The 21,692-nt window shown below is 40.1% G+C and overlaps 1 protein-coding gene across 1 annotated transcript in view; it reads left to right on the top strand.

Moving 5' to 3' along the window:
* Nucleotides 1-21,405, top strand: part of LOC131205806 (ankyrin repeat domain-containing protein SOWAHB) — a 61,198-nt gene extending 39,793 nt beyond the window's left edge. The window contains exons 5-12 of the mRNA XM_058198061.1: nt 1,596-1,610; nt 9,534-9,623; nt 9,733-9,738; nt 13,211-13,283; nt 14,680-14,769; nt 20,662-20,688; nt 20,770-20,972; nt 21,052-21,405. Coding sequence (XP_058054044.1) covers nt 1,596-1,610; nt 9,534-9,623; nt 9,733-9,738; nt 13,211-13,283; nt 14,680-14,769; nt 20,662-20,688; nt 20,770-20,972; nt 21,052-21,294 — 747 coding nt within the window. The 3' untranslated portion in view covers nt 21,295-21,405. The remainder of the gene's footprint in view (nt 1-1,595; nt 1,611-9,533; nt 9,624-9,732; nt 9,739-13,210; nt 13,284-14,679; nt 14,770-20,661; nt 20,689-20,769; nt 20,973-21,051) is intronic.
* Nucleotides 21,406-21,692: the final 287 nt, after the last annotated feature.

Raw genomic sequence — 21,692 nt, 5'->3', positions numbered from 1 at the left:
ACGGTGAGTTAAGGAGAACAAATTGGATAGCGCCTGCAACTGCTACTGCTGCTTTTCATTGGTTTTGTGATGCTCCACCAAAGGAGATGTCGATCAATGTGTTCTTACTGGATTAATTCCTAATTTATATTGAGTATTATCCAGGTTATACTGCTATTTTAGAATCATCCATTCTATTATTTCTGCACTTCTTCATCTTTACACTCTGAGCAAATTAAACTATTTTCCTTTGTGTACCTTTTCATATATGTTTTTTTCCTTTTATGATTCGATACGATTGTGATAAGATGAATATTTGAAATAATGAATGTGTGTATTGTTTTGTGTCGCATAATGTGTTGCTTGCACTGTATAGTTGCAATTATAGCTTTATGTTCCCTAACAAATATGATTCCTTCATTGCAGTTTGTAGGTTTCAAGAATTTATATTTCTCAGTTTCATACTCACTTTGTGTATTTTTCATTCTTTTTGTTACATGTAACTGCAACGGAATCCTGCTGTGGAAATGACAAATCGGCGAGAAATTTCAACAATCTTCCCTCCAATCGTACAACATGAAAACCATTACATTGGGAATAACAATATTTGAACGACACGACTCTAAAATTGGCGCTGAATTGTGGTTATTATTCAAAAATATTAAAAAATGCATTCGTGTACCGTGTTTCAAACTAAAAATTATCCAAATTGATTCTATGTCATCACGTGAAATCTTTATGACCATCTCGCTTCTCAAATATTTGTACCTAATCATCACCTTGTTGCACGATGATGGATGTTACCTTTCGCTGCTGTACTTCCGTTATTCTGAAATGACACAATTTGGCAAACCTATAATTTCACATACTATCTAATGTGGACAATCAAACTATATTTTCCTACTGTCGTGATCTGCCCGTTTGGGATTGTTCATCAAACTACCCAACACTTTTTGACGATTCACCGACGGCATCGTCGGCAATCGTCACTAATAATCCTTGTAATGTTGATACCTTCTAATGATACCTGCTGGGGGAAACGTGAAACCGATCGAAATGCTCCTTTCACCCCAATGTTATATGGACGTATTAACGACGTGTAAAACTAACTACAAAAGGGCGTAAGTATTTTTTATCCTCCTCGGCACTTTATGATACTAACAAGTCGTGTCATCTATAATGCATCTAAATTTAGGATAATATGGTCAAATTATGGGTATTGCAGTTAGAGTAATAGTTGCTAAGATGATTACAGCCAAAGATTAATGATGGTTTTGATGATAGCGAACAGACGGAAGCAGTTTTTTTGTCTCATTGTATCAACAAATATAATTTGAAATGTTCATTCGTTGAACGCGCACGTAGATCTATGATTAGCTAATTGATGCGTAATGAAGCTACAAAACTTCAAATCCCAAACTCTCAAACTTCTTCCTACGTTGTTTAACAAATGGGTGCAAAAAATTTCATTCTTTAGTGTTTAGTTTGTTCGTAGCAATTGCTAAGCCATTTATGTTAATTGATTTGATGAAATGAAAGTTATAAGCCTTGCAATATTTTGTGTATGTTTTTTAAATTATTTAATATTTTATCGAACAATTAACGAAAAATAACAGGATGTGAGCCGTATTGTATGAGTACGATAAATTTACGCAGAGCAATATTCGAATCGGATATTACGGATATTTCCAAACATTGTTCTCTAAGCTACTTGGCCATGGAGTGTTCTTCATTTTCGCCCAGGATTATCCGTATAAATTACACTAAATTTATAATCCCATCTAATTAATCGTATTATAGATATCCACAATTTAGTCACTTCGGCTCCGGTCGATTAAAAATAACTAAAACATGTCTGTGAATTAATCTCCCGCGGCTCACTTGGAATAATTTTTCACTCCCTCGGACGAAGAATATGACAACCAAACAAGAAAACCTATAGCCCAAAGCATCAAATACGTGCCTCGGCGAGGAGAATTATGGTGTGACACGCAAATGGGGCTTAAGGAAAGGGACGGCTGTAAATTTTTTGATTTTGTTTTTAAGAAATCATAAAAGAGTTGAAGAATATATCTTTCTTGTGGCGCGAAATGGTCCATCGCCGTCCTACCTACATTGATTCCACGTGCTTACCCCGTTTCAATGTTGATTTGGTGGTAGTGTTGTGCAGACGTATCTCGTTGAAACAATCTTGTTTTCGTTCGTTCGTGTTTCCTTCGCTGCAAGTTTTGCGACGAGCTCAAGCGGAGAACAAGACAGCGAAAAGAGACAGAAAGAGACATAGTTAAAAATGTCATTCCGTCTCCTGGTGGCATGGGGTCAAGCCACCTACTAGTCGCCACCTGCCGTTTTCTACCAGCCTAAAATTTGAAATTTATTGCAGAAGAAAGTTGCTATCAGCGTTTCAGCCCCCAAGGTCTGTGCCTTGCTTACCGTCAGTTTACTCACCATCAGTTTATCTTGTCTCTGCTTCAAATCGCTTTTCTCTTGTTCTTCTTATTCGGCCATCTAGTTTTTTCTCATTTCTTGTTTTTGTATGTTTTCCTCCCTCGGCAGTTTTTTTCTCTCGGCCTTTCTGGTCGGTCTGTTCGCTATCTTAACAGTACGGCGGTAACGGATCTTCAATCATCCTTTACCTTGGTTCTTGATCTCTTTCTTTATTGGAGCGTACGCGTTATTACTAACGAATGAAAAAGGAAAAAAACTACTTCATTCATTCAAAAACGATTGTTGGATAAAAAACACGGCCATATTCCGCGTGGTGCGGAAAACGGTACGCACCATAAGTCTTAACCCTAACGCTGCAAGACCACGAACGATGATAGAGAATCTGTTCAGTCATCTTTCTGGTGTTCGTATTTTTAAAGAATTATGATTGCAACAAATTGCCGCCATCGAATTGGTCGCTATCTGAGACGCCAAATCAACACGCATCGTGGCCAGAATAGGATAGGAAACAGCAGCAAAAGCGGTGGCGATGCCTTCTAACATAGAATTCCAACGTCTTTCAAAGTAAGCATTGATAGACACACATCAGCGTTGGTTTTAGGTCATGGCTTTCAATATAGAATTGTTTACAAGCAAGACAGTTTTATGCAAATCTTACCCATCTCTCATATAAATATGGTCAAAATATTTATCTAAATATTTATATATATTTCGGAATATAGTCTGAAATATGCCAGCAACCATGCAAATGCGTTTTTAAACCTCAGTGATTATGATCATTATTGTCGCGGGATTAAATTGTTCAAAAGACTTGTACGCCGTCGTCGACGAAAAACCTTTTCGCAGTACGTTAATAATCTGGATCTTCCCTATACCTTGCATGTAGAACGCCAAGGGCGAATTCAGTTTTGCAGTTTGTTCCTTTTTCTGGTGCCACCAACAAATATCACGACATAAGAGGGGCTTGTAATCAAACGTGCCCCTTATTTGTTTTTGAATAAGGTCACAAATAAATTGGCCTCAGATTATCAGCAGCCGGGAGAAACTAAGCTACCTACGATGCCAACGATTGTTTAATGTTCACGAATTAACCGGCTCGGCCATAACATGACCACCTTCTCAGCATATCGATTGTACGCCGCTGGGACGGCACTCTGCATTTAGAAGTTCCATTGGAAATCTTCGTGGGACAGTCTTTCGGCCCTCAGGGCAAACCAGTGATTTGCGTCGAGTGCTTGCAGATAGTTGGGAATCCGTGCCACACGCATGCAACCGGAGTTTGCTATATTTTCTTCTGGGAGCCGTACCGGCACGAACAATGCTAAATTAAGGAACCGTTTAGTCCTGGTGGCGGTGTATTGTCATCGTGAGGTTGAATTGCCTGGTTTTCATCGAGATAGAAGCGTATCTGCGGAAAGAAAACTGAAAGGCTTAAGCGATGGCAAATGGTTCCCGATCGGAAAAGACACGACTTAGCTTCCCATGATCATCATGGCGTCGTTTGGCACCATAGTTTGTAAACCTGCCGTTCAATGAAGACAAAATCATTTTAAAATTGAGACATTCTGCAAAGCCACGAAGAGATTGTAAACATCTCTCAAGAACGCTTCAAGATCGATCTACTGCTAGGAGTGGGATTCACAATGCGCTGATTTGGGATTGGCCATGGTTTCTTAGGTTTTCGTTTTGTTCCTCGCCAGTTTTCAATTACTTTTTGCGTGGGCCTAGAGTAATAAAGTTGTTAGTTGGGTTAACAAATGTATTTTTATATTGTACACTATGCTGCTCGTAGATCGTATATTGCTTTCGTTTGATTCTGCTTGAACTTTTGGTGGGCAGTAATATAAATTAGTAATATTATAACGTTAATATTAAAGCTATTATTAATATAGGATAATGAATATACTCGAAAGTAATTGTGCGAAATATGCCCATGCGAAAAAGAGGCAATCAGAGAAAAAGTAGTTCAGATAAGTCAGTTCAGCAAACAACATGTATAAAAATATATACGATGCAGTGCACGTCTACGATAAAATAAATTATTAAATATTATCCGCATTTCCCTCTTTCACATGTGCATCTCTATGACGCCTGATCCAACTTGTGCTACCGATCCGGCGTTTCTGATTGCTCCGATCATAAATTCGACGCATCTTTCGAAACGGCTACATTCTGCTGATACGATGCGGCTGATACGAAAACCCGAAATACTTCATTTTAACTTTTGCAACACATCCTGGAAACTGCACGATGCACCGACCAACAACACGACACCGGGTACACACGGTGGGGAAACGAGCGTGTGTGGTTTATAGTATGTGAGTATTTAGTTTATTTGTTTTCATTTTTATGCTATAAAACTATCATCGAACAAGCTGTTTACTGTGCAAACCGGGAAGAATACATGAGAGAGCAAGCCACAGAAAAACGATCCTTATTACGATTCGCAGATCCATATCAACAGTCTGCAGTCGGTCTGGCATCTTGCACGGCCAAGCCAATGCGGTGCATCTTTTATGTGAAGTAGCTCAGGCTGCAGTGGTGCTCTACGATCATTGTTCCATTAACGATTGTCGGTACCGCAACAGAGATGAAAAGATCCTTTACACGGACCAGCAAACGTGGCGAACCACAAACATTTTTGTACTAAATTTTGAAATGGCTCACTAAAGGATATATTGATCCAGTGTAACCGTCAGTTTGCGTACCGAGAGGATACATACGCATTGTACTGTAGCCTTGCAAACGTGTCCAAATGTTGAGCTTAATCGACCTGACCTAAACTTATTGTTTCCTTACTGTAGACTCTAAAAGGAGTTTGTGATTTTTTTTTCGACAGCGCATTTGGCCACATCGCGCACCGGATCTTTTAAACGGCGCTGATAATAAATTGCTTGTAGATACAAATTTTGATAAAATGGAAGCATAATTCCGACCTTGCTTGTTTGCATTCCTCATTTTCTCGCTATACTTCCGTTTTGTCTTTTCATGTTGCATTTCTCTCCCTCTTTATCTCACTCTCTTTCTTACTCTCTTTCTGTCTCTTTTTATTTCATTCTATCTATATGGTGTACTTCCTTTCTTTATTTCTCCTCTGCTCTCTACAGTACACATTTTGTATATTTCTTTCGTCTATAAATACTTCTCACCTTTTGAGTGACAAGTTTGCAAACTATAAAAAGACAGCAAGACACGATTGGATGTGGATGTATGTTCTCAACGTTGTTGTACGCATCCAATAGATGCACACTCTAAATGTCAATTTTATGTTAAAATAATATTGCGAAAGTTTGTTTGTCCCTTTTTTCTTTTTATCCCCTCCTACAACCGCCGAGCGATCTTGGCCTGCACCAGAGACAATGTGATTTTCTGATGCTTTCTGTAACGGTGGTGTGTTTTTTTGTTGGCCCCACGTCAACCCTCATGTCACGCTGATATCGGGAATCGAAACTAATTAATTTTGATTACTGATAGTAATGTAAACTTATCAGTTTATAAGGTAAAAAAAAATCATATAAAAATATACGCTCCAACATTTGAGAACTTTTGATAGAATTTTTGATGATGGAAACAAAACACCAAAGCCAAGAAAGTAATTTCTTGTTCTTCGTTGAAAAAGCTTTGTTACTTGTGTCACTTAGTATGTGTAACGCATTCTTTTGTGCTGACTTCCAAAATCTCAGTAACATTCTTGCTTTTCTTTCCACTACGAAAGGAGTTGAAGAAACATACGCAAATCGAAAAGTCTGAGTGCTCGAATAGCTCTTCGACGGACGCTAATGTAAGCAAACCACAAAAGAAATATTTTCAGAATTCTTCGAGAAATGTCGCGATCATCGTAAGCATCTGCCTCCGTGGAGATTCAATCTTTTCGTAACGCGTTTTCCCAATCCGAAACCAAACTTGTGATTTCGGAACGTTTACCACATACACGTATCCACAAGTTATATAAATTGAAAGTATTTTAAACGCTGTCCGGTTGCAGAAAAAAATAAATAAATAACCGCAACGCTTTTACCCTCACGATCAATTCTGGTTTAAGCCCCTTAGCTATGGATTGAAAGCATCTTCTCAGATTTTTTTTTCTACAATCGACTGATACGCAAAAGCAAGTTCAAAGATAAAATTCACGAGATGGATGCGGGTCATCGGCGAGGGGTAAACAATAACATTTCGATCGTTGTTCCGTCTTCAGTAAAGTGCTTAAATAAGCGTCTGAAATATCACTTGCGGCGGTGTGACTCAACAGGATCAAATATCTTAATGAATACTATGTTTAAAGGTTCTGCCACACGTCGTCCAGCATCATTGAGGTTGCACAAAGAATGCAATCCAAATGAGGAAAATATATCTTTCGAATAAGGAAAGCATACAGCAGTTAGTATAATTTTAGAGTGTTTCACTTCTATATTTTATTTGTTATGAATTTTCATTGCAAACACTGTTAGCAAGTTCTTATTAAGTAAAGCAAGTTAAGCAAGTTCTTATAAAGTGTTCCGTTAAATTGCGACTATGACTCGATGTGAATCGATTTATATTGTTATTTAATTTGCCATTATTAAAGTTATACAGGCATATCCAACACTGAAAAGTCTGTTAACCACAATTGCTTCTATAAAGTACTACATGGAATTTGGCCAGTGGAAATTGTCATCTTAGTGGAAATACTTCTCAATCAAATCCGATTTTAGTCGATAGTTCGGTTGGTATATAAAAAATAAGATGATTATTGTTGAACCTTTTCTACTCAATTTTATTTTAAAAAAAATGTTGAATTCTATGTTCTTTCTACCATCTTTAAAGATTAGAAAACTAGCAAACATAAAAACCGAAAATACATTTTAAAGATTGAAATAACCATGACTGTTAAACCATGTTTGAATAAATTGTTCAAATGGATGTTTACTGAATGAAGAATAAAGTGGTTCGTGAAATGCGTAGGTAGTGCGTTTAAATTTTCGTACGGTACGAGCATTATTGCAATTCGTTTCCACTTCAAATAAAGTTTTCATCATTTTGATTGTGAACGGAAAAATTTCACAATTTGACCTTGTATAACTTGTTCTAAAGACTGATCATGAACATAAAAAATGTGATACATTTATTGAAACAAAACTTCTTGGTGCTTGGTGTCTTTGGTCTTAAAATGCTTATATGGATAGCGTGTTGCTATCATTTGGCTCTGCTGTATAAATATCTTCAAGACTTACGATGCTGACCATGCAATCTTGTGGATAAAAAAAAATCTAAGATTCTCCACAAACCCAGCAGCTCTACCACCAACGTTGCTTTGGGCTCGTTAATCGTTCTCCTTACGAACCGCATGTGATTCACACGAGCCTCGACACAGCAGCCTGTGGCGCAAGTCTCCGCTACTGTCGCACGGTGGCGCCGTCGTATCGTGTAAGTTCAATTTCAATTGCAAAGTTTTCCTAACATCCCCTTTTTCTTGTTACCATCCAAACCCGAAATCAGATGATGCGGTTGACAATGAAAAGACCATTCCTTGCGCCGCCAGAAGGCTTTGCTAAAAAGAAGGCAACCTTCCGTTGCCTTGGTGGCCAGCCAAGGCAGTGTGCAGCTTCGGTTTAGTCTGTTAATCCAGGCTAACCGTAGATCGATGATCAAAGATGAATAACGAGTTCTCGTAAACCGTGGGCTCGGATGATCGTCAACCAGCTGATGCAGGATGTGAAAGAAAGTCTAAAAGCACAATTGAAATCTGTAGGCGCCATGCTTGGTATTTCGTTGTATATATTATATTCCTCCTCTGTTTCATCATACATAGAGTCATCCATTTGCCTGAAATGAATCGCTTAACAATAGGAAAACTCGTTAAAATGATTAAAACTTATTACAAAAGTGGGGATGCGAAAACGCGAAATTTTTCGCTTGACAGCTACGTAAAGAAGCATAATCACTGCAACTGGAGCACTGAAACCCTCAATCGATTGAAGAGATGCCGTTACATCCGGAAAAGGTGACTGGAGCGATACCGCCAAATGATAACAATTTTTATTTAACTGCAATTGAAGATATGGACTTAGAAGATATGTGGTTTCAGTAAGACGGGGCAACAAGCCACACAGCACGAGCGATTTTCGATCTACTGCGCGAGAACTTTAATGGGCGTATAATTTTGGTGATGTCAATTGGCCAGATTGTGCGACTTGACACCGACTTTTTCATGCGGGGATGTAACTATAGAGCATTTGCAAAAATTATCTTATATATTAAATGTTCCAAAAACGCTCAATAAATATTAATAAATAAGTGTGTCAATCTTACCCTGATTTAAGTTATGACTATTTAACTTGTCCACGGTAATTACATTTCAAATTCAGTTCATATGGAGCGCAAAACAGTGCGTTGACCACAAAAAACAGCTATGCTGTGTTTTGTTGTAAATTGCTGATAGCTTTTACATTGCAGTAACAGCTCTCCTTTGCAACAATTTGCTCGGTATTAACGATAATTTATATCGCTCATTCAAATGCATCTGCGCCAAAACGTTAGATGGTCGTTAACAATAAGGTGTTTTTTATTCGTGTCTGAAGATTTTTTCGAAGAAGTTTAGAATTTGGTTGCGGAAATCGAATAGATTCAGCTGTCGATATAACACTATCCTTGATCTCGTGTTTCTGTAGCTGTATTTTCTTGTTTAGCAACATGCATTTAGTTTTGATGGATTTATGATGTTCTGGGGTGGACGACTGCACGACACATCTGTAGAAATAAATATGTGCCAAATCAAATCTTTTATAAGTTTATTGATAAATGTACACAAATTTTATTTTCTTAACCGACTGATCAGAGCACTTTACATGGTGGTCTTCTTAGTACACATTTACTCTTGTCGCCGCATAAAATGTTGAATCATTTTTAAAAAATAAATGTGTCACTTTAGTTACATTAAATAACTTATCTTGCTAATGGCATAATATTAAGAAGTAAAAAATTTAAATGTTTCAATTTTTATAAGAATCTTTTGTCTCAAATTTTGGTTTATTTTAATTTATTTATTTTTGGAGACTATTTTAGCACCATTTCTAGATACGATTTTTATGTTGTAAATTTCTAATAACTTTTTTTTAATTATTGCACAGACGGCACTTCACTGGGCAGCGAAGCATGGTAATGAAGACGTCATTAAATTGGTAGCCGGAAAATTGAAGGCCGATGTCAATTCTAGAACGGTATGTATTGCAAAAATCAATTTCCCGCACACAAATTCTTAATAATTGTTTCGGATATTTTTTGTTTTTTTTATTACTTTCAATGGCTCGTCGTCAATGGTCTTATCAGAACGGGGTAAGTAATATCATTATCACCCTTTTAATGAATGTCGCATCACAAACTCAAAGAAATTTAAATCGTATTTGAAATATGGTAAAGGTAGTAATTATATTAAAAAGCAACCGTACATGGTCAAAAATTACAAAAAAAAACGAAATCATTGTTTTATTCAAAGTCAGCAAACCAAATATTGCTCGTGAATAATTCGTCATTCTTTTAAAGTAATGTGGCTACATTTGTTGACAGCATCCAGGAATGTTAGTTGCCTTATACAAATGACACGTAGCGCAGATGCAAAGAAGTTTCCCGTGTGTACTAATTAGTTTTTATAATTTCATTAACACATCTGTAAAAAATACATTTGGTTTAATTAGCCGAACCCTCCATGAAATATCAACTTGAGCTAGCGATATCAACGATCTACCGATCACTGATTTAAATGGAGTGGGCTTTTTCTTTTTCTGGTTTGTCTATGTTGAATTCAAAAAGCAATTCAACAGAAGCAATTCGGAGAAGAACCAACACTAACCCAGAAAACTGCTACCTGCTTGTAGTCTAAAGGTCGTAGAGTTGTCGTCGAGTAGGTTAGTTTGTTTTATTCCGTTTCCAAATCGTAAAAATTGTATATGAAGACGGAACCGCTCAGTATGACAAACTAGTTTGGTTACCTACAAATCCTAAATTGATCGAGAAGAAATCACAAGACCATTGGTCTTGAGTAGACGGATTGGCGATTTTATTTTTTGGGTTATGGGTTTAAGTTAGTATTATCAAAAGTTATTATTACTACAAAAGTAAGGTTTTTTACAGATGTAAAAAAACTCAACGGAAGTACGTTTTAATATTACATCATTTCAATACACGTTTGATGTTTAATTTTTCAACAACATTGTATAATAATAATGGAATTTTCACAATACATTTTAAAACAAACTACAACTTTCAAGCGATTGTGCTTGTCTTCATTAAATCTAACACTCTTTAACCATAGTTGAATACCATACTATCTGTGTTTTTCCCGCAGGTTATGTAAATGCTTTCATGATATATGTATACAATTTACGGACCATTTGAATCCGTTTGCCGCCTGAGGGACACCTTACGCAAAGTTGTTTCATTGTACTAATGGAACATACAATCCATAAGTCATCGCACGAGTATCCACATTGTCGACGTAACACATATTATCTTAATTGTTTATGTGCGACGAATTTGAATGGTTGTGAGAAATTATGCATGCATATTAATTATTGCTTAATGCCAGCCATGTGCAAATGCAATCTGTTTTCGGGGCGTTAGTTCAGAAATATTTTACAGGAGAAATGTGTTGTTTTATGTTATGAATGCTTCCAAATGTTGCATAACTTTTGATTCAAACTGATTTACTTTGATTCAAATTGTTCATACCCAGTTTAATCATCTGATATGTTTCTTATAAACCTGGTCTATTTGTAGACACAACAACTCGAATACCGCTGACAAAAGGGCACTTGTAATGTTTCATTTTCTTTCAATAAAAGGCTCCAAATCAACGGAGCTTAACACTATTCCGAACAGGTTCATGTAAGTTTCCGGTTAGATGAATTTGTTTGCACTGTCAACAATGTTTCGTCAGGTCGAATGTCTGCAGATAGTCAAGACTATGTGCAGTGGCGGGCCTTAAAGTTTCGGATCGGAAGTTTCAGAAATAGCACTATTTGTGGTTGAATAAAAGTGACAAAAGTTTATTCAAGAGCTGGGCGTAAACCTCATGGAGTATGACGAGTGTAAGTAAGCACGTCTGTGATGAATGTCACCTTTGCAGAGGCCACAAACTCCTGCCCGCCTTGTTATCTGTGGCCTTCCGTACTGGAACTATGTTGATTCCGATGTGGAAAAAGACAAATATCTCAAACCCAGTTCAATTGATGTAGAACTTAATTTATTTATGTTTGAAGACCATGACTATGAGCAACTAACAGAACATCACGGAGTCGTACCTATCGTGACCATCGACCTATCTTTCGAAAGTATTTTATTCGTCTACCTCAAATAACAAGCAAAATAATACATGCTTCAACATATGGTGGACTAACGCAGGTTAATTTTGCCGTGCTCATAACCCCAGTTTAAATCGCACTAAATCAAACCATTATTGCTGATTACGATAAAAATATCGTCCAGTAATTCTTCTGTTATTCCTCTGAGTATTTCATCACTGAACCATTGTTATACATTTAACTATAGATCTAGATTGGATACTGTATTCCAGCAGCGACTTTTTTATTTTACATCGACTATTTTATTCCAAAAATGGCAAATTGCTCAAAATCAAAAATATTTCTTACGCTGATTTGTAACAACAGATTTAACACGAATCCACTATCAGTCGCCATCTGTGTTTCAAGAAATAACGAACAAGTACCGCTCTAAGTAACATATGCTTCGAACACATTACTTCACAGCAGTCACAATCTGAAAAATCGATTCTAAAAAATCTTTTCTCCATGGGTTGTATGGCTATTTACATTCTTCAATAGACCAAAAACATCGGAACAGGCATAATATCGAACCAAGCATCCGACATCGGTTACAGTGTGAGAACCCTTTGAGGGCCCTTTTACGAAGATTGTGTTCCAGTTTAAAATTTTTAATTTCGCGTTTATTCTCGAACCAGCCGGCACCAAACAGTTCGAATCGGGAGAAAATATTGAACGCGGAAAATAGGGCGCAAAAGTGACAGTCGGTTACAACACCTATCGCATACGAAGGGAAACGATCGGAGAACCGGAAATAATGCATTAGTTACGCTTATCGTGGAATACGTGACAACATTATAAACATTTGATGCATGTGTTGATATGTAAGGCATCGGCGGCGGCCAAACGGCACTGTATTGAATTTTGAAATCTTTGTACATTTTCTTGTCTTTTTGCCTTCAGTTCTACAACTTTCTCAGTAATTGTACATTTTTTGCGTTAAAATTCATACATTTCTTCGGCATTCAAATGATTTGATTTATTTGTTCCTTTTTTATCAAGTTGATCTATTTTGTATAAACGCCTATTTCGGCTGCCTAATTTTTCCACAAGAATCCGGCCAGTAAATTGTTTTTCATCCCGACCAAATCATAATTGCATTTCTCGTCCTGCTATTCTTATAGTATTATGCAATCGGTGAATTATGTTGTTCCTGATCGTAGTGGATGTGAATTTTACGGAACCGGAACATAGTTTGGTCATGTGTCAGTCAAATTTTGAAGCCTGCGGTCCTGCTATCATTGTTCTGCTCACCCTGAACCCTTACACTGTATACGTGACCTGGGAACAACTTTCACTGCAATCTTTAAAGGGTTAAAGTGATTGGAATCACCCTGGATTACCCTTTCTAGCCTTTGTTGAAGTCACACATTGGTTTTCCTCTTTTGCTGCGCCGTAACCAATCAATTATGAAATAATCTCAATAAGATGAACGGAGTCCTAATGAAAATACACCTTTTTACTTTCAGGGATACACTGCTCTGCATATTGCAACCCAATTCGGCAGAAATGATATTTTTGAACTGCTTTGCAACGTATACAGTAAGTATGCTATGCTAGGTAACATTTGTATACTTAATAAATATACACTGAACTGTCCGTTTATCAAATCAAATAAGGAAACAGCACAGTTTGCTCAATTTACGAATAGTCTTCCTTAACAGACAAAATATGAACAGAAATAGTAAACGGATTTTACTAATTTTTTATTACAATTAACGATTGGTGTTTTGATAGCATCGAGATTTTTCGAAGCAAATGTTTAGAAAGTTACCGGGTTGAACGGTACTTTTCAAAGCCACATGCATTTTACACTTGATGGAAGTCCGTGAAACGAGTTACAAAGCGTAAGTGCCACGAAGCATTCGTTGGTCGAAGAAAGATTTAATATGATTTTGAAAACGTTCGGTTCCCATACGAATGGTGCAGTTGTTCATCCTAGTCGACAATGCTTTGACGCAATGAAACCACGACACCAACAAACACGAGGCGGCATATTGCAAGAGTTTTTGAAGCGGTGTTTGCTCTAGTTGTCAAATTATGTATTTTATACTGTCATCGCCCCGTGAAAGGATAGGTTCCTAAAGGATAGGTTGCGCGCCCAATTTCTTACGTTGTCGTTGTCGCCCGCTTTAATCAGTCACCAGAAGACGGTGATAAGGAAAATAAATTGATCGATAACTTTTGATTGACAGATGATAATCGCACGCGCGGTCCGTCACAGGGCCAAGCGTCACTCGCTGGTAAAGGCGGCTATCCTCATCCATTGACAACGTCTGTTGGAAGGTGCTATCGATTTGGTTGTTTCTTTTTTAATACCTTCATTCAATTCCGTTTCATTTCATTGTGTTTATTCCAACGGAACGTTCGAGGGAACCTATTTCTATACGCAAAGACACGACTGTCTGCCGGCCAAATTATCATTCATACGGTAGGCGGTCATCAAACAGCCGAATGGCGGTGGATCCGCGACGACTCATCTGTCCACAACAAGCGTTTTCGTACGAGCGTTGTTTAACGTTTTTGACAGATCGTATGGGTGTTGCAGTGGGCAAAAGCGCTAATGAGGCTAAGCTTAAATTGGTCATCAATTGACATTATCAGAAAGTGAGAACGGGGCAAGGGTTGCGCACGAGAAATTATCTACCATCTCTCGTGGAACTCGTTCCCATAAGGTACCCCAACATAACTGAGCTTCTTTCGGCTGAATGGTTAATTATTTTTAGTTCAGCGGATAAATTAATTAATGCCAATCGATTGAAGTGTCAACCATTTCGCGGCATATCAACCGCGGTCTGTCAAATTTTGGTCACGCGACGCCCAAACATAGGGTGGATACGCCGAGGATATCGCAAACGGTTGTGGAAATAACAATGACAGCGAAAATATAGATTTTCGCCACCTCATTACAGCACGTAATTTGACCTACTCTTTCCAGAGGCCGATCGAGATTTGCTCGACTGGAGCGGTAAGAAACCGTTGGAGTACCAGAAGCAAATGACGAGTGTGTCGGCTTCGACCTACAGCAGTGAGTATGAACCCAAACTGTCTAAGCATGAGAAATTCTTCACCCTGCCCTCGAAGACACTGTCCCCGCTGACCAGGGGAGGGACTTTTATGCGCAAAAAGCGCCGCCAAAGACCATCGACGACGGACCAAGCAACCCTGCAGACTTTTGTAGAAAGTTTCACCTCTCCCACCGACCGCGATAATGGGGATAGTAACAATAACAGCAACAATAGTCTGGCTAAGGCTAAAACTAAAAACACTACCACTTTGACCGCTCCAACCAATACCAATGCTTCCCCGTACCGTGACAGCTCACAGGGTGATTCGGGTCGTGGACTCCGCTCCAACCAAAGTTTTTTCCGCAAAAAACGCTATCCCACTAACGTTGTCTAGATATTAGTCATTGTAAACCAGTTTTCATTTACTTTTCAAACATCTTACGCTCTAATACCATTCCTATCGCTTATCGGTTGAACTCTGCTCAGAATGTCCTTTAGGAGAGCTACGTTACGATTTACGCCAAGTAATGTTCGTTCCTAGGATTTGGTTGGATCAATCAACAAATAAAGTTTTGAATGCATGCATTATACAAATTTTAGTTCATAGCGATTATTATACAATAATGACATTGTTTTTTACTTAACCATTCACCAGTTTTTGTCCGGCTCGTTATGCTTTAACGTTCGGCTGGTCTCATTTACCATGTTCGCCTTTTGTCAACTGTGCATTACCCTTCCGCTTCCTTCTGTTCTCGTCATCGACACTCGCGAAAAGATCAGCTGTTTCTGCCCTTGTGTGTCCTTGCCCAAGCATGTATCCATCCTGAGCATTCCCGAACATTTGCTTGCACGCATAGCTCGCATAACCAGGTCTACGGCAGGGAGGGCTTATGATGTTTTAATTAAACACGTTCCCGCTCTGCGCAACGGAAAGCGAGCACAATATGAGAGTGTGTAAATATCCAATCCAGATACTGAATGCACTTTTACAACGTATTCTAGCGTTTCCATTCCAGCTTAGTAACACTATAAGTAGCCTATGCTTCTCCAACATCGTTGAAGGGGAGAAAACATAACCGCGAAGAACTTGACACGCGTAAGGCGAAAATGTTGAAAACATACGCGCACGCACCGAACAGCTGCTCGTTATCGCGTGAACTTAGCGCAATCGAGCTCGATTATAACGTTCCCATAATTTATAATTTTGTTGCTCTATGTTTTAAAATTTTACGTTCAATTAAAGGGCGACCATTGGCTCAATTTGTTAACTATAAGATCGCGCACACTGACACGGCTACCGGCAATCGTGTGCAATTGCTTTCAGCTACCGCAATTTTCAAATTGAAAAACGTGCTCTTTCATTTTTTTTTTTAATCTTGAAGAACGGACTGAACGGACTGTTGACTCTCATGCTGCCTACCCTCTCTTTTATGTTGTTGCTACGTAGTTTCACACTAGCTTTAAATGTTTTTGGCTTTTCGTGCAGTATTAACTGCTAATTTACAATGTACGTAACGTTGTTTTCTATCACTACTATTTATTGTTTAAACGTACCATTCATTTCTACTTATTTGTAAGGTATTCCAGATATTTCTAGCTCCTGGTGTGGATTCAACACTTTCAATGTTGGGCTAAAGTTTTTTCGCTCTCTTTCTTTTTCTCTTATTCGCATTCTAATCACACCCCCAACCAACCACATTGCGCCTTGCGGATCTTATCAACTTCCTTCCGATGTGCTCCACAAACACCACATCTCCCAAACGGAGTGTCGACTGATCATTATTACCTGTCTTGTATGCTTTGTTTGCTTATGCGGATGTACGCAATGGGTCGCGTTTAACCGCTATGAAAACCCATCATCTTCGACGGCGTAATCCGCGCGACGTCTTGCCGGTGTAACGCTACCGGAAAACAATACTCTTCATCCTGCCTGGCGTTCTTCGCTGGAATCGCATGTTGTGTGCCCGTGCCGGTATACGGATCATGCGTACACTCGACTGACGGTTCACTCCTTCCTCGTAACACGTGTCCCACCGTTGGTCGTTTGCATTAACGAAGAAATCCAAGCCATGCGATTACAGGCAGTTAACAGCGGGTTTTCCACGTGGCACGCCCTATCGTCATCCAGGAGGCAAGTTATGTTGATCCTGTTGTTTGTGCGCTGCAGCTCTTGTTACTGTTTGACTGATGTTTGTTACGTCGCTATTTCTTGCTCTTTGCTATCTTTTTCGCTTCTGTTCAATTTGTTGTGTTATAACGTGTGTAAACCAGTGACAAGTTTGTGTACGTGCAAACGAAAAAATTCGTGTCTATAGGACACCTAGCAAAATATTTGTTGTTGTGTTAATTTGCGGCCTAATCAACCGATGTGGTTTTGTGTACTAAATAGTTTCCAAGTGTGTTATGTACTTTGTTTTTTTTTTAACACGATACATTCCCCCAATTTAGACACAACCATAAAACGGACTCAACTATTACGTCCGCACACTGTGCAGAACTGATTTCGTAGCTCCCGCAAAAATTGAACGTAGCAAACGGTTAAATTGCAAAATATCCTTCCAGCAGCAAGTTCAGTGCGTTCGTTTACTGGTGCTTTCCTTGACAGAACTCGGGACATGGTAAACGGCAGGCAGCTTGCGACTTTCACCCTTAATGATAGACAGTTGCTATTAGCTTCCGGAGACATCTCTCATGGGTTGTACTCGCATCGCACTGTGGAAGTGCAAGATGCTTTCACAGCCGCTACAGCCGTCGATCACCGTCGAGTGTGGCTGCGCCCCGGTCTGTTGACGATCAACGGTCGCAAACAAAAAAAAAACCAGCAACTTTTATCAGCCGGCAGGCTCGGGCGTGCGCGCGTGTCGCGTGGTTAATTTATGAATAGCCATTATCAATTTTCCTTGCCATAACGATCACGCAACGGGCCGCGTTCCATCACGCATCACAGCATATGTGACACATTCATGGCCGTACGCTGCTGACCACCTGATACGGCTCGCAATGCGCACCAATAAGCTTCCGAGTGGCAGCAGCCGTAATGTAGAAGATGCAGGACCTTCCTCTGCGTACCGCATGGTAATTTCTGTTTGTTGAAGATGTGCAAATGGATCATATGAATGGAGTTGCCCGATGGCAGCTTGCGGTAGCCAGTGGCCAGCCGCTCTGTTTTTTTCCAACCCCCTTCGCCCCCTCTCTCTTCCGGTCTTCCTTTTCTCCTCCTTCGCCCGTGTATCCAAAGCTAACTTTTTCCGTTAACGAACGTTATCACCCGAACCAATTCTTGACCCCGTTGAGGAGAAAATTAATTATAATTTGCATTTGCCAACAAACATGCAAAAAGTACAAAAACGAATATGTAAATTTTCCGCCGCCGAAGCCCCGCAGAAGAAGGTAGGACCTTCGCGTATCGGGTAGGGCCCATGTCGTTCCTTTTCGCGTCCTTTCCGCGCGAGTTCAATTATGTGTGTGATGCGCAAGAATTGTTGCTCTTTTTAAACGAGCCCTGCTATTAATCCTTTTCCGGTTCGTTTAAAGCGTTTTCTGGCCGCACTCAGAACAGAAAAGTTCATGTTGACGAGAAGCAAAATACCCACACCGCACTCATAAAGTGGTGGTGCACTGGAGGAAACGTATGGATTACTTCCGAGTTGCGTTTTTGTGTAGCCCGCAAACGGGCCGTGGTCAGACTCAGAAACAAACAGAAAAGCGCAACCACAGACCGAAGTACAATGTAAAGTGCAGTTGAAATATTTGAACCAAGACCAGCCAATTTGCAGAATTGCGAAATAACTCACGTGATCGATCTGGCGAAGAAGTGTGGGCTCGGGCGCATCTCTTGAGGGCCTTGCCAGTAGTAGTAGCTAGGGGTCGCTTTCTGGCCGGTCAGTTTGTCTGGTGCTGAGGAACGGAGGAATGGCGAAGAAGCACATACCGGCCACACGTCGATATCGCGCTTATGACCCATCGGGCCGACCGATGTAAACTCACGCCATACATTGTTCCGGTAGTTTGTTTCCACCGGCACGACAGCTAGCGTGTAATGATGTCAAAGTGCACTCAGACCTTGGTCCTTGGCCGCTGCGCATTCCGGCTCTCGCGCTTCACTCTGACGGAAGAAATGTCCAACGCCAATAAATACACATGTTACGCGGCAGAAAGGTGTCACTTGCGTGGTACCTTCCAGGTGAAAACAGCTCCTCTAGCTAATGGGCTTCGTAAACCCCTCGTGCCAACGGCGATCGATGTTGAACACAGTGGCTTCATCGTTTTAATCAATCGCATCTTTCAGCAAATTGTACCACAATCCAAGCATACTGTGACTCTACGTGTAACTGCCTAAAATCAATCAGAAAATATCCTACACCAAATCCGCAGCTCTCTCTCTCTCTCCACGCCCTTAAACCGGCGGATGGATTAATTTAGTGTGCCAAAAAGGAATCGCAGAATATTCCGCTTTTCGCGCCGGTTGGCTGAGTCCGCTTGAATGTTGGACAAATTGTAACATTTGCTAACAAAACAAAAAACCTCGGACGATGAAACAAAATGTTAAAATACACCTACAGAAACACAATAGTGTGGTACACGTGTCTTACACAATTAATTGTTGCATTGGAAATTACGATGAATTGACACCGATACGAAAAAATCCACTGCTCCACCCCGTGAGGGCCGAAGGTCCCACATTAGTGCGTGCGTACAAAGGGGGGAGGCAGATACCTTAGGCAAGTAGCCGTTGCGGAAGGGTCGGCGGAAAGGGGGGCATTAGTAGTCAGAGTAGATTAACGCTTGGATAACCCGTGTGTGCGCTCGATCGGGCTCCATAAGGGCGGGCCTCTCGCTGCTCGTCGATTGTCTTGGGCCGTAAGCCACGGTATCTTTCTTATACTGGCCGGCACTGACTGGTTGGCGGGGGGGGGGGATCTCAATCCGCGGCGTACGAGATTTCTCCCGACGCGGCCGCAATGTAGGCAGGCCTGTTTTGTTGTTGTTATTATTATTGTTATTAGCATCGCGTTCCGCTTATTTACTTAGCCGGCGTGAGCCCGTGTTCCGAGAGTGGGGGATTGTGTTGTGGGGTAATGGCGGAAAAAAGACCATTATTCGTCGTACCCGCGAACGTAAGAAGAAAAAAAAGGGTTGTCGTCTGCCATTGGGTTCAGTCGAAACCCGTTAATTTGCACGCGCTTACGATACGCACACATATTTGCATATTACCATCTCATGGGGAAGGTGTGAAATCACTACCCTTGGAAGAGGCGGTGCGTTGGATGGACTTGTCGCCACCCGATAGAAAGAAGCTGCCATGTGAATCCGGAACCGGGCACACTGACGCTGATGTGGAACACAATAATACACATTTTCATGCTGAAAATAACACACATTGTAGCCTGAAAAGCGGAGATATTCACTTTTTCTAAATGCACTAAATTCACACTGTCACTAAATTTAAGCTGCTACAAAAAGCATTAAATGAAAGATTTTTATTTTATTGAATGGAAGCCACGTCGTTTCGATGCCTCGAAAAATTGTTTGATTGTATAAAAATACATTTCCCTCTTGCTTTCATTGCTAGTAGTTTGGTTCTATTTAAGTTTATTGCAATTAACTGCGCTTCTTTCGGTTTACAGTGCTTTACGGTAGCATGTGCTACCATTACAAGTGCTTCAATAATTGTGGGCAACTATTTTGTTTTATAAAGCATTTCCATCTGTTTACCACTTTTAAGTAGATAGCTCTCGTAATGTTGTTCTAACACGTAACTTTCCGCGTCCACCTGTCGTGTGTTCGCATGCAAGCATATAATCCCTGTTTTGCATGTAGCATCCACTACATCCTTGTTTCGTTTGTCCTTCAAAAGTTACACTAGTAATGATAAGTACACAACGTCTAACTCTGTTTGTTACCTAATGCAGAAATCAAGGCCCGGAAAAAGCACTCAGGTAAGCGGAGCAGGATAATGGTGCGCTCCAAAACATTGCGATTACAGTTGGGTTCACGCGATCTTTGCGTTTCGTTCACAGAAAAAGACTCGGGATTCCTGAGGATTGGTTCTCTGAACGTACGAGTGAAGAAAACTACCGAAGCCTTCAGCAACTTTTTGGGAGTTGGCACCAACCAGACCCGGATGCCAGCAGCGACAGTGGTTAGATCTAGCGCCCCGCCACACGGTGGCATTTTCATCGACAAGATACATAAGAATTGGGGCTCGGCAGACAATGTTCAGGCAAGCGTCAGCATTCTACGGTGGACTTTTTTTTCAATTATCCTATTAACACGCACGCGTGAAATTAACATCGTTCGAGCAGGAAGATGCCACTAGTATGCCGCCACCGAAGCTCGGCTCTACTAAGAAACGACGGCAGAAGCGCGATATCGAGTACGACTCTAGCAGCGATCACTTCAGTCACAGCGTGCCCACAACGCCTTCTCAGGTGCGTGCACCGGTTAGCACACTGTCGGAAAATCCCGATGGAGAATCCATGGGTGACTCCGATTCCGATACTGCCTGCGGATTTGATTCAAACTGGCGACCAACTTATATTTAGAAGGTTGCTTCGCCCTTTTCTAGTTTTACATGCACTTTTTTCACACCACACAATCATGGAATGATTGTCACGGACCTTGTATGCGAAATATGGGCGTACCGATTATCTCAAAAAAACGATCTGTTTGTATACGCAAATACAAACTCAGTGATGTGTAGATCTTTTCATTGTCATCCGAACGGAGTCAGTTATTTTTCATCTTCAACAGTTCGTATTTTAATTACATTTTATTGCAACAAAAGGTTATCCTTCGAATGAGGGGCATCGTGCTTGTCTTATCGCGCACATTCATAAACTATCATTGTTGCAAATTATAAAAATTAACTCCGACTGTGATAAAGCTTTGCAGAGTCGGACAGCGACAAGCAAAAATGAAGTAATGGTTGTTTTCAAATAAT

This window comes from Anopheles bellator, chromosome 1, assembly GCF_943735745.2.
Source record: "Anopheles bellator chromosome 1, idAnoBellAS_SP24_06.2, whole genome shotgun sequence".
NCBI lineage: Eukaryota > Metazoa > Arthropoda > Insecta > Diptera > Culicidae > Anopheles > Anopheles bellator.
The sequence above is the reverse complement of the archived record's forward strand: the minus strand, read 5'-3'. Positions and strand labels throughout refer to the sequence as shown.